Below are 17,824 nucleotides of genomic sequence, written 5' to 3'. Positions count from 1 at the left end.
TCCAACCAGAAAGTAGTTGTTACCCTTAAAGCAGTCATGCCACTATTGTGCCAGCAGGCACACTTTGCCTGGCATATTAGTCTTGTAGCATGGGAAGTTCGCAGCTGGGAGAGACCATGGTTGAGTTTTCTCCAGTAGCAGCTTACATAGCATATTCAGGTATGATGGAGGTTAGCCAGCTGGGAGAGAGCTTCCAGCTCAGGTCTGCAGGCTGTTGACAAACATTGCACTCGTGTGCCTTAGACCTTGTCATCATTAAGCACTTGTCTCTGTTCATTCCTCCTTTGGGGCATCTTTGGTAATTAGATTCCTTGTTTAGCACCAGCGTAGGGAAGACAATTCCATACCCCACTATGGCAGAGACAAGATGGCATGGGACTCTCTGTAGTTGTGACTCAGTTTGTCCCTTCTAACTAGAGGGATACTTCCCGCAAACTAGCTCTTGTCCTACAGCCCTTTGACGCTTGCCCTGGCTTCCCAATAATCACTAGGCAGGATCTTTGTCACTAGACTTGCCTGACTAGTGACTCAATAGGAACCCTTTTAAATGGCTTGCCATGCTCTGGTCAAATGCTGCAAGCATAATAAAGTTTTCCCAGCATTTAGATGCAACACAGAGAGCAGGATTCTTCACTGCTTCAGCTGCAAACCTGTTCAGTGATGAGTCCACTGTTCACTGTGGTTTTTGAGTCTCTTGTTTTTCCTTTGGTCTCCAGTCCCTCTGATGTTTGTATTTGTTTTGTTCCTTGTGGGGCCTTTCCCCAGCTGACTTCTGCTCTCTAAATTCTCATACAGTGTTTGCTTTCTGAGGCTCCCCCTGGCTTTCACTTGGTTACTGACTTTTGCCCTTGCACTTACTCCTCACAGAGAGCTGAAACCTCTTGAACAGACTCATTCTGTTCTACTCTCTTGAGTTTTCTCTCCTTCCTTGCTTTTGGGCCTTAAGTACTTTTTTGCCTTCACCAGCCTCAGAGGATGGCTTCCCTCCAACCACGCAGGTGTATTTCCCTAGATTCTAGCAGTTGCATTTATGTGTCCTCTGCGCTTCACCTCCCCCATGAATCCTAGCATCCATTTGATCTCTGAGCAGTCTACTATAATGTTCTACAAAGCACACGAGACCTTTAAATGTACAGATTTCAATGTTTTCACTCCTTAGTTTTATGAAGTCCCTGCTTTCCATCACTATTTTTTCTTCTCTAGGGACTTCTATCATGGATTTCTTCTTCCTGTGTCTTCATTCATAGAATCTCACCAATCACTCAAAGTTCTCCATTGCTGTTTCTTTAGCTGTCCTGTCTAGGTGTCATCCATCTCCATGTGTGTCCCACGTAGAATCAAATTTCTTTGCATGGTTTCAGATTCACCGTCATGAAAGTTATATTTTTTTCCATATATTCCTTTCCAAGTTCTTGGCACTCAGATTGTTTTCAGCCTTTCTTGTCATTCGCACACCACTCTGTTCTAACAACTCTCTGTTCACCAGTTCTTAGGCAGGCTTTACCTTCTGATTACAATAAATGCATCCACCATTTTGATCTGTTCCATGTCACCATGTTTTTACTATGTTTTTGCTTCTTGGGTAGCTATTGTGCTAGGTTTTTGTTGCTTTGATTGTTACTTCTCTAGAACAAACTGGGAATTCCTGGGCATCTGGAGGCTGTCCAGTTGGTATGTGGAGAAGATGACATTTACTGCCACTCAACTAACTGGGAAGCTTTCAGTTTTAGCAAACTTTTCTGCGGCCCTTTAACGAAGCTCTTCCTATTCTGTTTCCCTGAAATAGGTCCTAGAAGTTGCCTGGCTACTACTCTCCACTTAATGTGCAGCTTGACTCCCATTTACCATGCCCCGTTGTGCATATTTTCTCTTGAGAGAGTGCTCTTGAAGATGCACGTACAGTCTTCAAAGGACAAGCTTTGCTTTTGAAATTTTTCTTATCTACCTAGCATAGAAGAGTCTTATGTAAATGTGACAGGCTTTGGCCTGTTTTTCTCATACTTGAATGTCTTTTTCAAGCCTTTAACAAAATTTAAATGTACATTTTTTCTCCCTCTCATATTGATTTTTGGAGTAGTTCCCAGGAGCAGATAAAAAGTCATGTCTTACAATCTCCATTTTTAAAATGCAATCTCCTTTCTCTTAAATGGCTTTGGTTAGCCCCTGTGTGAGGTATTTCACATGCTGGAGGCACTAAGACAATTCCTTTAAGATCTCAGGCTGCTGTTATTCTGAGTCTCTCTTAGATTCTCTGTGATAAAAATTCCTTGACTCACATGACACAGAGCATGGAATCCTCAGCAGCGTGACTTTATGGGGTTAGCTGAGTATACTTGGTTAGTATTCAGATGCCACCACCTTCAGTGCTGTTAGGTAAAGATGAAGAGGTTTATGAACAAGCAAACATTTTAACCTCTCCCCCATTAAATGAATTCAACATAGGTTATTTTCTACTCTTGGGACCCAGAAGTATCTTTTTGTGGGTGTGCATGTGTGTGCCAAATTGTGTTAGTCTTGGAGAACAGATAATGATTGTTTACTGTGCATATAGAAATATTCATGGCACATGCTCATCTACCTGTTACAAATGCTGCAGAAATAGTAATTACCTTCACCAAAAAGACCACAGAACTGAAGAATCTGGAGCCCTCTGTTCTATGCAGCTAAATACTGTCATTGGGTAAACCCCTAACTTGTTCACGTTACACACTTGCTGCATAGCATGTAAGTTACTAGGTGTAATCTAAAAACACCAGGAATCTCATGACCTCAGGAGCTCAGAGCGGTTGCTTTATGTAGCCAAGTGATTAAGAAAAGAGATTAATCCCTCTTCTTGCATGTTCATTGATACATTTACTAACAAGTCTGTGGCTTCTCCCTGTAGCAGGCCTTTGTCAAGAGCAAAGGCCCAGACCCGTAAGGCCGCATTCTCCTGTGTGAAGAACTTAGGCTCTCTTGGCCTGAGAGACTGGCATGAGTAGCGCTGAGTAAACTCCACAAGAAGGCCAGGCTTTAAAGGAGAATCCTGAGTCAGGTTCAGGAGGCCACCATAGCAAGACATTTATCTACAGGGTCAACATCTTTAGTGGTCACTTTGTCTCTTGTCTAGATGGCTTCATAGCTGCTATGTTCTTCTTCTTCTTCTTCTTCTTCTTCTTCTTCTTCTTCTTCTTCTTCTTCTTCTTCTTCTTCTTCCTCTTCCTCTTCCTCTTCCTCTTCCTCTTCCTCTTCCTATCTCTCTCTGTAGTTATTTCTACACATATTTCGTTGTTTCAGGATCAACATCTTTAGGGGCCCCTTTGTCTCTTGTCTAGATGGCTTCATAGCAGCTATGGTCTTTCTCTCTCTCTCTCTCTCTCTCTCTCTCTCTCTCTCTCTCTCTCTCTCTCCCTCTCTACATGTTTTCTTGTTTCATCATGTTCTTTCTCTGTTACCTTTCATTATCTCAAGATTTGGTTGCATTTCTTCTCTTCATTAACTAAAGTTCAAAGGTGACTTTGATGTGTAGAACTCCCTCCATCATCTGGCCAGGCTGGGGCTCCGTGTCTCCCCAGTCAGCTCTCACGGCTGGCCCTTGCACTGCTGGTTCTTCCTGTCATCTTCCAGTTCCCCTTTTGACTCACTTCTTTCCTTTATATGCTTTTGCTCAAGTGTGTCTCTATTGCTATCTCTTCTTAGCCCCATCTACATGGCATCCTTTCTCACAACTTTTGCTTCCCCTCCCCGTATTTACTACTGCCTGACTGCATGTGACAGACTCCTGCTCGGTGACTGTTTTATCCCTCCTGGCCCCCTAAGATGGTGTCCTTCATAGCAGGATCTTTTATGTTTGGTTCATGCAAGTATCACAGATGAGGTGATACTGCTCATGTGTTAAGCTGGTCTTTGTTCATATGCAATTACATTGTGGGTTTTGAGCTCACCCTGGGGTAGAAGACAGAGGGCCTGAAAGTCACCCCATGGTTCAATGGAAATGTCCATATAAAAAGGCAGGTAGGGAGAAGTTGTTTGTTAAGGTATCTGAAAAGTTACCCAGCAGTGGTGGAGAGCAAGAAGTTATTCTGGAAGCTGACAAAAGAGAGTGAAGGTGTGATCACTATTGTCAAGCAAAGTTGAGATGTCACAGAGGGAGAGATATTATACTTCTGTTGGATTTGGGATACATCTGTCATCAATGTCCCCACTGTGCTTTAGAAATGGAACCCAGTTAGAGTATATGGGAAAATAGAAAGGCTAGTTAGAGTGATGGGAATCAACAAGTTAGGGAAATAGGAAGGGTGTGAGACATTAATTTGTCAATTTCTACATATTTTGTAAATGATTATCTATGATCAATTGTTGGCATTGATTAAAAATAATGTAGTGGTCCCAGTTAGCTGGGAAGAATTATACTCATGAGTCAATGGCCTGTTTCATATCTCCGACCTGCTCTATCTAAATCAGGTGTCAGAGATCAGACCATGGCTACCCGAGGCACCTTGAGCCCCATGTCTTTGGCATAGTACCCTTTGTACACACTTGTAATCAGGATGGCAATTAGAGCTGCAATGCCTTGGTTACAAGTCTTGTGAGATACTGCTTCTTAAAGTGACTTGTAATGTGTAAAAAAATAACCAAAATTGAATAGAGGTGTAGACTTTGTCATATTCTGGCTACTGAGTCAATTCACCTTGCTTGCCTCTGACCTCACTTGCCCTTCGATATTGATTGAATTAATTATACCCTGACAGGTTCCTGAACAATGTTGGCTTCTTTTTCCCCTTGATTATGATGTTGACTTGGATGGTGTCTGTGGCCAGCATGGTCCGGAAGCTGGTTTATGAGCGGGAGATCCAGATAGAAGAGGTAAATGGCATTGATATTGCCTCTGGGATCACGGGGGGGGGGGGAGATTTGGGGAGTGATCCTCTCAGTAGATCACCCAGACTCTCTGTGTGTTATTCCTTCCTTTGCTGAAGTCCTTCTTAGACTCTAGCTTAGTCTCCCTCCCAGGAACATTGTTTTCTATTGGAGTGAAAAGGGTTGCCAGAAAATGATAGATACTTCTTATTGAGACAAAAGGAGACCCAGCAGCAAGTGCAGAAGATTAGAAGGACAAAGTCACTGTTTCTCATTGGCAATTTTTTATAAAACATCACTTTCTACCTTCATTTCCGGGTCAGACTTATGCAAAGAATTCTAATATTTTTTGTGCTGATATTATTAAAATTAAAAAATGTCAGACAACTTTGTAAGAGCATCCAGTGAAGATGTGACAGCCTGCTCATCCTCACAGGAGAGTGAAGGCAAGTAACAATGGCCATTCATTGTTTGATTACTGAACAGTCACTGAAATGCAGGAACCACGTGATCAGCTATTACCACTCTACACATCATTTGCCTGTTTATATCCATCTACTGAGGGATATCTGTGTTCCTCCTCTAAGTGGGTTTGATCTATGAGCACAGAGGCCCAGAGACAGAAGGTTCCAATTGCCGTATTCTCTAATGTACTCACTAAGTGGCCAGCAAGGGACCATACCTCAGAGCTACTTAACTTCCTTTCACATGAAGCCAGGCCCGTTCCCGGAAATCTCACCACGTGGTGTATGAACAAATGGTGGATAGTGGAGAAGTTATTTTTATCAATTATTTTGTACACTGCACTCTATAGCCCATGTAAAGGCCGTCTCAGCCAGGGAGATCATCTCATTTTCCTGCTTCATCACCATTTGTCTTTATTAAACAAAGCTGGTCCAAACAGACAGGAAAATCAAAGCTAAGAGAAACATAACAAATCCACCCCAACAGAAAGCATAATGGAACTACAGCAAACAAGCCTACAGTATAAGACATCTCTTCACACCTGTCCTGCCATGGTTCTGACTGGTGACTTCATGTGTGGCTCGGTTTTCTCGCCATGAACACAGTGAATGGCCAGTCTGTCAGGTCTCTGGGAACTCGCTGTAGAAGGAAGTGACCTTCTCAATGCCTTGTCCAGGGCTGCACAGGCAAACTCAATGGTTCTCTTTGCCACTGGCGTTCCTCTCACTCATGATCCCATCTGCCTTTACTCCTGCAGTGATAACCACAGCTCCTTCTTTTCACAGTACATGCGGATGATGGGACTGCATCCGGCCATCCACTTCCTGTCCTGGTTCCTGGAGAACATGGCCACGCTGGCTCTGAGCAGTGCGGCTCTGGCTGTTATTCTGAAGATGAGTGGCATCTTCATGCACAGTGATGCTTTTATCATTTTTCTTTTCTTGCTGGATTTTGGGGTATCCGCTGTCATGCTGAGCTACTTCTTAAGTGTGTTTTTCAACCAAGCTAATACAGCGGCCCTGTGTACCAGCCTGGGGTACATGATCAGCTTCCTGCCATATGTGGTCCTGCTAGTCCTACACAACCAACTCAGCTTCACCATTCAGAGCTTTCTGGTGAGTGAGACACTGTACAGAAATGCAAAGTAAATGCAATGGGTACCCTCTGATCACGACATACCGTCAGTCTGCCAGTCTGTCTTGTTCTGACTTACATGGAGCATCTGAGGTCTCTACTCTATATTCTGCCCCCAGATACAGGACCACAGTGGTGGTTCATTGACTTGCAGTGATGTAGTGGCAGGCCATTAAGAATTGTCAGTTTTCTGTAATGGGGTCTCTCCGAGGATTCTGGGAAGTCAGCATCCTCCTGAAGGAAACATATAACTCTGGATTCTCTTTGTTTCATGCATGGAGAGAAATAGATTTCTGAAGCTATTTTGGAAGTTAAAAATAAGCATTTTTCTTGAAGCATCATGAGTTACATCACATTAAGTGGAAAGATCTCTCCGTTAGCAATGTCAGAATCACTCATCTATCTGAAATATATGCCCTGAGAAAGAGTGCGAAAGCTTTCAAGTCTGCAGTATAAAATATACAGGCGGTGGCAACAGATTCTTTCTTGACTGTTGACTGGGGGGCACTGTGTCTGACACCTAGCAGGAAATCGGCCAGTATGGTAAACACATCAATTATCAGATCACAGAGCTAGAATTGCATCTATACCAGATTACAACCCCTCTTCTAGGGGGTCAGTCAGTGTCCTGAAATAACAATCTGTTTAGAGGTCTGGCCAGAATCTCTTTGAGGAAGACTTAGGGACATTTTAGGCCAATGGATTTCTAGAGTATTTGCAAACATACAACTGTTCAATGTGTAGAGAACAATAGACCATATGGTGACCTGTCCTCTGTAGATACACCTGCAAGGCAATGTCTAAGGCTCAGGAAACATTGGAAAGAGGAGGTGGAAATATTTTAAGAACCAGAGGCACGGGAAGTCTGCTGTGAGATGGTACACTCTGTATATGACAGGGAAGCTTGTAATTGTTGGCATAGATATTTCAGTTCTGCAGTTTGACATTGAAGTGTGGCAGAACGTTCTGGTAATTCCTGTTCTTCTTGAATTTTGGTGGTGACCTCAGACTTAGATCTTCCATGATAAATTAGCTGTTGTCAAATTAATTCTTCATGTTTTGATATGAATGTGAGACTTTGATGGGGAAAAAAGTTTATTAAAAATGACAAACATGGCCGGGCGGTGGTGGCGCATGCCTTTAATCCCAGCACTTGGGAGGCAGAGGCAGGCGGATCTCTGTGAGTTCGAGACCAGCCTGGTCTACAGAGCTAGTTCCAGGATAGGCTCCAAAACCACAGAGAAACCCTGTCTCGAAAAACAAAACAAACAAACAAACAAAAAAAAATGACAAACATGCCAGTACCCCGGAAACAGAGGCAAGTGGATTTCTGAGTTTAGAGGCTAGTCTACATAGGGAGTTCCAGGCTAGCCAGAGCTACCTCGGGAGACCCTGTCTCAATGGAGGTGAACAGAATCCCCAGGGATAACAGCTGAGGTTGTCCTTTGGCCTCAACATAAACACAGATACAAGTACATGTCCCCTCATTCCTGGAGGCAGGATCGCCATTTTCGGACTGAGGTCGAGCTAAGAGCCAGTGGCTGGCTGCTTTGCTTTTCTGGTCTTCAGTTTCTGAGCTTTTACTAATCATGCTTCTGAAGCTATGCTGTGAAGTAGTGTCCTCTGCGTATGACAGGGAAGCTGCACGGAAACAATATGGTCGCCTAAACGAGACATGAGAAACGACACTAGCGGTTGACATGATCAGGTAGCTGGAGGGCATCTCACAAGGCTCCGCCCTAGGTGAAGAGTGACAGGCAATTAATGACAGCTGAGAGAGGGAAGGAAGTCTCCTCTAATAGGTTATCTGGTCCCAACCGGTCAGCCCTAAACAGATACATATCTGAGTGACACTAAATGGACTCATTAAGCTGTGTGTGTGTGTGTGTGTGTGTGTGTATATATATATATATATATATATGAACGTGCATTCATATGTGTGTGTAACAATAATTAAAAATGAGTTCATGAATTTTAAAGGGACTTAGGGGAGCTCAGGAAAGGTTGCAGGGGAGAGAGAGGGTGGAAATTATGCAAATATGAAATTCTCAAAAAACACTGTAAAGACCTTTAAAAAAAATCCTCTTACCAACATGGAATTCCTGAAAGATGAGTGTGTCACTCATTCCCGGGGTAGAGAATACCTTCTGTGTTCATCTAGAGCTTCCTAGCAAATGCATCTTTAACAGTTAAATTCCTCTAACTTCAGTTAAGTGACAATTCCGTATTGTATTTGTCCCCTTTCTTCTGGCACTGGAAATTGAATCTAGCCCCTGAAACATAATAGGCCATAACACTTTTTAAAAACTTTTTGTTCTGAGGACGAGGTCTATTAAGTTGCCCCAGCTGGCCTTGAACTCACTCTATATCACCTACAGGTTTTGAACTTGTGATTATCCTGCCTTGACTCCCGAGTGGCAGGGATTATAGGCATGGAACAGCAAGCCCAGCTGTTCTGCTTTTGTTTTTGTTTCCTGGGAGCCAAATATACTTAATATTGAGACACACACAGGCTAAATTGTTCTATTCAATTATTGTCTGCTGCACTGATATGTTCTAATCTTCTTGATTAACTTATATCACACCTGCAGCAACTTAAAAGCAATAATTTTGTGATAGAATCAGCCATGTATTCCTGTAATCAAGAACACAAATCTGACCCTTCCTATCTCCCGCCCATAAACTCCTTAAACATCGAATCACAGATGACACAATCTGAGGTTCAAGTGCTCCTATTTTTGCCTGTAATTCAGTCCTCAAGTCTAAGGCATCTGTCTGTGCAGTATTTGTTTTGCACATGCAAATGGTTTCTAGCTAGTAATGACCTCTCACTCTGGTATGTCACCTTCTAAATGCTCCTTTAGTGGTTTTCTGTTTTTGACATAGGCCCCCTTCCGCTGAAGATAAGGTGACAGCTTCCTTTAATACACTCCTTTTATAGTGTGGAATTGTGGAGACGTCACATCAGTCTATTCAGAGAGTGCTCCAAGGCATGCATTTAATAATAAGAAATAGTAAATTGCTGTATTCCATTTCCCACTGTTTTGTCCTGCACGTTTCTGTATTCAGCGCACTGGATTTATGACACCTCGAATGTTGCAGTGAAAAGAAGTAATTCCTTTCAGCATTGAGAACAGGCTTGTGAGCGTGATTTCCAGAGTGGCCAGACAGTGCTAATCCCTTCCAGATCAGATATTTAAGCCGTTGTCTGAAGCAATACAATCCTTAGAACCTTTGAATTGGGAGGGGTCTTCTTCAAACTTGGTGCAGTGAGGTGAGTTTTCGTGGTCATAATTAAACACTAATGGCTGTTTTTCCCTCCACCCACCTCCGCAGTGCTTGCTCTCAACCACAGCCTTCGGACAAGGAGTCTTTTTCATTACATTTCTGGAAGGGCAGGAGGAAGGTAAGCCCTTTTCAGAACACGGCTTTCTGTGAATAGGGGTTCGGAGACATACAGCTATCAAGCAACGGAACTGGCAGAAAGTCTTGTTACCAAGTGAAAAATCTGGAAGGAGATCTTGGTATTCAGTTTTGCTGATAGAAAATGTTCCCTTACTTAGCTGTTGTGATTCTGAGAACAGTCGAAAGTGATCATGTCACAGCACCTCTTGCTGCAGATACCACCCAAATCTAGCGGTCGATCCAGGCTAGTGCCCAGGTCTTATTTAGGGTACACAGTCAAGCTACTGACATTTCAGATTCTTCCAAGAGCACGGTATGCGTGTAACTTCTATCCGCTAGACTGTGGTTGACCTAGGACAAGCCTTTATCACCTCTTCTACACTCACCTTTATTATTTTTCTGGGTCTAATGTCAAATTAGCAAAGAAAAGGTCACAGGTATCACTTCCATTTTCTGTACATATTTACCCATATATCCAGTTTAATTTTTTTTTTGAATTAAGTTTTCTATCTCAGGTTAGATTTGAACTCCCTATGTAAGTGAGGATAACTTTGAACTTTGGGTCCTCTTGCTAGCATCTCCCACTTTCTGGGATCACATTTCGTCTACACAGTGCTGGGGACTGAACCTAGGACCTGGTGTGTGCCAGGCAAGTAAATTTACCAACTGAGTTATATATCCAGGCCCTTAAACTAATTTAAAAATGTATTGGCAGCACCATTTTACTTACATTGTAATTTTTTTTAAAAAAATCATAAACTCCCTAAGTAAGAATATATATATCTAATATATACATTAGATAATCATATGGTTTTGGGGTGGGTTTTGGAAATAAAGGAAAATATAGGCCATAGGTAAAACTCAATATTGGATGTTATTGCTTTGGGAAGTCACTTTGCACTGTTAGATTTATTCAACTTTTCCAGTAACATATGTGAAGATGCCCTTTTGATCTTAAATGGTATTTCCCTCAAATTTTCTCCAATTGATCTTCAAAGCAAGAACTGAACCAAGAAGATACAGAGGAAAAGTAAATTAATTGATTATTTTGTTCCAATGGTAGCAAGTATACAGTGGTTAAAACTTTTTAAAGCTGGGTTCTAACTTAGTACCCCAGTGAACAGGAAGAGGAATGTTCTCAACTTACATTGTAATCCAGGAGTAAATCACAAACATAAAAAAATAGTGTTTTTTGTTCTACCCTAGAACTGCTATATATTATTTAACGTATTTTCCAAGAGCAGAGTATGATATAAAGTTTCATTAAACCATACTTTTTGTCTATAAATACAAAATTGCTCTTTAGTTAAATCAGTAAAGCTAGGTATCTATGACTCTCAGGGAGAATGGTGGAAGTTGGCTCAGAGGTGAGATTACACAAGCTAACGACGCCTTTGGAGAGTTGGCATTGCTGGTATCGACTTTCTTTTTGTTGTACAGGAGGCTTCTCTAAATCCAGTCCACTCCCTCATCAAGCCTCCAGTATGGAGTAGGCTCATGCAGCTCGGTCCTTTCTTCTCTTGCCAGGGATCCAGTGGAGTCACATGTACCGAGCTCCAGAGCCAGGAGGCATGACATTTGGCTGGGTCTGTTGGATGATTCTATTTGATTCCATCCTCTATTTTCTGTGTGGATGGTATTTCAGCAACTTGGTCTCTGGTAAGAAGTCTTCATTTTTATACGTCAGCAACGTAAACTTTAAACAGTTCTTACACCTAGGCAACCGAATGTTAGAATGTAATGCCTCATAGTAGCTCCCTGAAAGAGAGGTCTTAGGAACTACTTTCAAAGGAGCTATACGTTTTGGGAGAATGTATATTCCAAGTAAAGAGCAAAGGCCAATGGAGGTGTCACAGGATGAGTAAAGTGGAAAGTTCTTCAAACCCACCAGCAGCTCTCACCAGGAGGGCTCCCGTAGACCATGCAGCCAACCTCTGTTTCCCCAGGACAAGTGTGTGAATGAAGTGGGCATGAGGACAGTCAGGCGAGAGGAGTCTGGGACCTCTTGAGGTGTTGACCTGTGCATAGCTAAGACATCTAGGGGGATCAGTGATAGGGTAGGGGAAGTGTATATGGAAAGAACTCCCCTGGGGGCAGGCTAGTAGGAACCAGATTCTTGAGGAAACCAAACAGGGTTGAAGATGTTGGCTAGTGGGCTAGAGGAGTGGGCAGTTAGAAGTCACTTTCAGATCCAAGCCTGTAGGGAAAGTAGTGTCCTAGGTATGAACTTCTTTGAATGTAACATGCTTCTTTGTTAATGTGGCAGACATAGCCTGGAGGCAGGGCCATGACACCTATCACAGGGAGGGAGAGGCAAGACAGGAGTAATGTATTTCTCTGCTGAGTCAAGAGAGTTAGAAGCATACATTTACCATATTGGTTCAGGTTAAAAGACAGAAAAGTTGCTTTGTAATGTTAAAAAACATTTTTAGGACTGACATATGGATGGTATTAGATTTTATTGAATTTTCTTATAACTCTGGCCTTATGCTTTCCAGAAGAATGGACTTTAGCCTTCAAAATTAAAAACTATAAATACATATTCCAAACACACAAATGAAAACAGAGGAATGAATGGAAAAAGGAATCACTTTTTTGTTGTTGTTGTGAAACCTATTTAAGAGTTGGGGAACTCATGGTATTCTTGATGACTAGCACACATAAAGCACAGGTCTTAGAAAAGACATTTTCAAGTGGTATGAAAATATGGCCTCAAGAATAGACATAAGGTATCAACTCACCAGATAATTTATTTTGGAAAAGTAGGATTGCATGAAATTAGAAAGTAATAAAATAAACCTAGAAGGTGAAAATTGGAAAAAAGGTGGACAAAAAGTCGGCTAGTGAAGAAGCTAACAAATGCAGTAAAGGCATGCTTGTGATGGGGGTGATGCTCCTTTACAGAGTGAGAATGCAGCCATGAGCATGGGGAACTGAGCAGAGGGGCTGGAGAGATGGCTCCGCTGTTGGGAGCTTGCTGCTCTTGCAGAGGACCTCGCTCACGTCCCAAAACCTATGCTGGGCAGCTTACAACCGTCTGTGACTGTAGCTCCAGGAGACCTGACACCCTCTTCTGGCCTCTGTCAGCTCCTGTATTCTTGTGCTCATATTCAGATACACACACACACACAAACACACACAGACACACACACACACACACTCGTTCACTTGCCTAAATATAAATCCTAAAATATACAATAAAATATACAAATTATTTTTTTAAAAGAAAGAAATGAGCCAGGCTAGACAGAGTAACACAGCCTAGGAATGCCAACATTTAGAAGGCAGAGGCAGTGGATCATGGGTTCAATGGTATCCTGAGCTACACAGTAAAGTCCTCTTAAAACAACAACAACAACAACCGATGATCCAAAGAGAAGGAGGAATCAACAGAAGTAAAGATAAAAAGGCTAATGGAGCTTCAGCCTCTGCTGGTGCAGGTCCCTGCTCCTTGGAGGAGCCCGAATCAGCTAGAACTAAGGACAATCAAGAAGGGTCACCAGAAGAAAAGCCAGATGTAGTGATCATCTCACAACATACATGATTCCTAGGAAGAAAGTGTCCGGATGGAGAACTCTAAGGACAAAGAAAAGAGCCTTACAATTACAAAGACCAGCAAAATCAGGCTACCTTCAGCAGTGCTGAGATAAGCTAAAAATGTGTTCACGGACCAAGAATGTTCTGTCATCTTTTCTACTGTTAAAACCCAAGGCACGAGGATCCTGATGTCTTCATTGGGGTTTTTATTGCTGTGATAAGAATACAACTAAAAGAAACTCGGGGAAGAAAGTGTTTATTTCAGTTTACACTTCCACGTTACAGTCCATCACTGAGGGAAGTCAAGGCAAGAATTGAAACAGGGCCGGAACCTGGAGGTGATTCAGAGGCCACGGGAGGTATGCTGCTCCCTGGCTTATTCCCTATGAGCTGCACAGCCTGCTTTCTTGAAGCACCCAGGGCCACTGTCCTAGAGGTGGCAAGGTGGCACTGCCTGCAATGAGCAGGGCCCTCCCACATCAGTGGGCTGAGGGAAGGTGGGGGGAGGGGAGGAGAGGGGGAATTGTGGTCCATATGTAAATTGAATACACATATTTATATTAAGAAAGTACCACAGAGGTTTGCTTATTGGCCAATCTTATGGATGCATTTTCTCAATGTGGCCCCCTCAGCTGTCTACATTTGAGTCAAGTTGACAAAACCCAATCAGAATAATTGAGCCCCTGTCAACTTGACACACAAACACATCATTAATTAAACCATGCACTTTCCTTCCTTTTTCATTCTCAAGGTCTCAGACTAATATCAATATCACAATATAAAACATCCCAAATGTTAAAGGTCCCATAGTCTTTAGAAATTCAAACACTTTAAACATTCAGTTTCTTTAATATGTCCAAAGTCTCTTTAAGAGATAAAAGTCTCTCTAAAATTTTAAAGTCCTTCACTTGTGAGCTCCTGTAAAAGCAAAACTAAGTTACATACTGTCTTACTGCTAGACGGTAGAAGCAAAGCAATGTCACAATTTAATCAAAGCAAAACCCAGCTCCAACAGTGTAAAGCATTAAGTTTCTGATGTCCGGGACCCATTCCCAGTCCTCTGGGCTTCAAAGGGCCATGAGAGCAGCATCTCACTGGCTCTGCCATCCATAGCATGCATAGCTTGTCTCATAGGCTCTGGCGGGTTCTTCTCCACACCTACTGCTGTTCTTGATGGTCACCCCATAGTACTGGGATATCCAAAATGCTGGGGTGTCCACTGTATGTGCACCGCCCCTTCCACAGTAGACTTCCCTGGGCTCTTCAGAGATCCTGACCCTGTCACATGGTGCCCCAAGCCTCAGAGGCTCTCCATGAACCCTTCAATCCTGGGCTTGTCACTGTCATTAAAGCTGCACCTTTACCAATGACTTCTGTCCTCTCACAGTGCCAAACCTTAGCTGCTCTCTACTATGACCCTCCAAAAACCATGTCAGGTCTGTCCTAGCAAAACCTCACACCACGGTACAAATTTTGTCTTAGTGAAGGTTTCTATTGCTGCCATCAAACACCATAATCAAAAGGAACCCGGGGAAAGGCTTATTTCAGCTGAAGTTCTGTACTTCAGTCTATCACCTAGACTGAGTCAGGACAGGCACTCAAACAGGGTACGAGCCTGGGGGCAGGAGTTGAAGCGCAAGCCACAGAGGATAGTTTACTGGCTTGTTATTCATGGCTTGCTCAGCTCGCTTGCTTAGAGCATCCTGTACCAACTGCCTGTAGGTGGCACCATCCACTGTGGGCAAGGCCCTACCACATCCACAAGTAATTAAGAAAATGCACCTCAGGTGTGCCCACAGGCCAGTCTTATGGGTGCATTTTCTCAATTTAAGTACCCTATTCTCAGTTGCCTGGGCTTGTACGGGACCTCTGAACAGAACAAGGTTTAGGAAAGAACAAGAATGTGTGTGTGTGTGTGTGTGTGTGTGAGAGAGAGAGAGAGAGAGAGAGAGAGAGAGAGAGAGAGAGAGAGAGAGACAGAGAGAGAGAGAGAGAGAAAGAGAAGAGACAGAGATAGAGGAAGAGACAAAGAGAGACAGAGACACAGAGGGGGGCATGCTGACTATGTTTCTGCTCCACATGTCTTGGTGGTATAACTGTGTTGAACTTTTCATGTTTTCGTGTAGTGGGGCTATAGCTATTGCTGGCAGAGAAACTAGGCTTCAGTCTTGTTATTGTCATTCTATTTAGGTCATAAGATGTTAGTTTACAAGGTGAGTGGTATCCCCAATGCTGGGTACTGGTGACAATGACTACTCTTCCTGGAATCTGGGGTGCTATGGAGTCAGGTAGAAAAGAGTAGCTGGCTGAAGAGCAGGTGAGAGGAAGAGGGTCATGGTCCATGCAAAAGGATATTCAGAAGGGCCCAGAACTCTCTTGTTGCCCATACTTACAGAGGGGCCGGGCTCTAGGCTCCACCTCTCTGTCTACTGCGCTTTCAGTGTAGAAGGGAGGCAAGGACAGCAAACACTGTCACATGTCTTTTGTGCTCAGGGCCAGCTCTGTAGCTCTCAGAGACAGTGTGTGTAGGAGACAGGATACTCAACATTGGGGTGTATGCTCTACCCATAAGGAAAGGGGTGAAACCATAAGAAAATAAAATAGCAAGAGGAGGGTATAAGCCCATGATTATTTCTACTTTTTGTGTGAGAAGCATTTGAAAAAAAAATGAATGGTTACAGATATGCAAAATTCAGGAGCATTGCTATACAACAGCCGTGGCTACAGAGCTGAGAGCAGTGAAGGAGTTTCAATCTCCAAACCATAAGATAAAGCACCTCACTTTGAATCTGATATAATAATGCACATCACATAAAAATAAAAAATGTAGGTGAGCATCGCTTAGGCTTGAGAAAATGAAAAAAGAGGCTGTATTATTGAACAGGAATATTCATTATTATAAGTTGTGTTGATTTTCTATAAATAAATGTACATATTTTTATGGTTCTAAGTTCTGTGGCTTTTAATATGAACATTACGTTAATGCAATACAGTGAAAAGTACATAAATCATTTAAATAAAAAGTTCCCAATGTGCTAATTTGTTTTTAATTGACAAATGCTTCTGAAGGATATCTAGAAATGTAAGTTAATAACAAAATCAAAATTGTTAAATAATAATGGAGAAATGGTAGGGGCTGGTAATTATGCAAAATGTCTCTGTGCATTGATAAGAATTAGAATAGTGCAGTACTTATATAAATTAGGTTGAAGAATTGAGGGTCCAGAGAGATGACTCTGGATTAAGAGCATGTCCTCCACTTACAGAAGACTGAAGTTTGTTTTAGCCCCATGTTGAGCAGCTCACAACCATCTGCCACTCTAGCCTTGTGATAGTTGATGCTTTTTCCTGGCCTCCGTGGAAATTGTGCTCTCTCTCTCTCTCTCTCTCTCTCTCTCTCTCTCTCTCTCACACACACACACACACACAGAGAGAGAGAGAGAGAGAGACAGAGAGAGACAGAGACAGAGAGAGAGACAGAGAGAGAGACAAAGAGACAGGGAGAGACAGGGAGAGACAGGGAGAGAAAAAGAGACACACAGAACAGAGTTGCTCTCTCTCACACACACACTCTTACTTGCATGCATTCATGAATACATGCATGTGCATGCACATACACAATTATAAATAGAATAAACTTTAAAAAACGATGGAGCAGTTGGGGTAGGGGGAGTGGAGTTCAGTGGTAGAGTGCTCACCTAACATGTTCAAGACCCTGGAGTCCCTCTTCTACAATGTAGGGATGGAAGTTACATAGATGTGGGAACGAACCCAAGTGTATAGAGTTTGTTCTGTTCAATTATTACATTTACCATGGAGAAAAATACTAAACTCCCACCCATAAATTTATTAAAAATTAATGATATAAAAATAGAGAGTTGGAATATAGGATAGTGACAGAGAACTTATCTGGAATGTATAAAACACTGTATTTGATTTCCAGCAGTACAAAATGAAAATAAAAATAAATCACACTAAAAATAATGAAGTAATAGGAAATGCATGATTTTAGAAACAAGAAAAGCCTTTCTTCACAAGATGTCAAAGTCATAAATAAATAACAAAAACATTAAAAAATCAATAGATCTCACTATGTAAGGATTTAAATAAATATTTCAAACAATACAAATAAAATTTTAGGTAAATTTATAAGCTTATAAAAGTTTCATGGCTCTCTATAAAAGTTAAATTTCTCAAGTTAAAAATCAAAAAGTATATCTCAACAGCAATATCAACAAATCATTTGTTAGAAAGCCAAACATGTTTGTATGCCTTTAATGCCAGCATGTAGGAGGCAGAAGCAAGCAGATCTCTATGACTACAAGGCCAACCTGGGCTACAGAGTGAGTTCAAGGACAGCCAAGACTAACTATGTATAGAGACCTTGCATCAAAAAGAATGCTACTAGGAGGTACAGTCTTGCAGCAAACATGATGAACAGATT

General features: G+C 42.2%; 1 protein-coding gene across 1 annotated transcript in view; it reads left to right on the top strand.

Annotated features, from left to right (window-relative positions):
• Abca13 (ATP binding cassette subfamily A member 13) overlaps positions 1–17,824 on the top strand; it is a 405,330-nt gene that overhangs the window by 149,141 nt on the left and 238,365 nt on the right. Inside the window, exons 32-35 of the mRNA XM_057772486.1 lie at positions 4,731–4,845; positions 6,090–6,419; positions 9,775–9,844; positions 11,371–11,502. Of these exons, the coding sequence (XP_057628469.1) occupies positions 4,731–4,845; positions 6,090–6,419; positions 9,775–9,844; positions 11,371–11,502 (647 nt within the window). The remainder of the gene's footprint in view (positions 1–4,730; positions 4,846–6,089; positions 6,420–9,774; positions 9,845–11,370; positions 11,503–17,824) is intronic.

The sequence above is a fragment of the Chionomys nivalis genome, chromosome 6, assembly GCF_950005125.1.
Source record: "Chionomys nivalis chromosome 6, mChiNiv1.1, whole genome shotgun sequence".
Taxonomy (NCBI): Eukaryota; Metazoa; Chordata; class Mammalia; order Rodentia; family Cricetidae; genus Chionomys; species Chionomys nivalis.
This window is presented reverse-complemented; position numbering and strand designations above follow the sequence as displayed.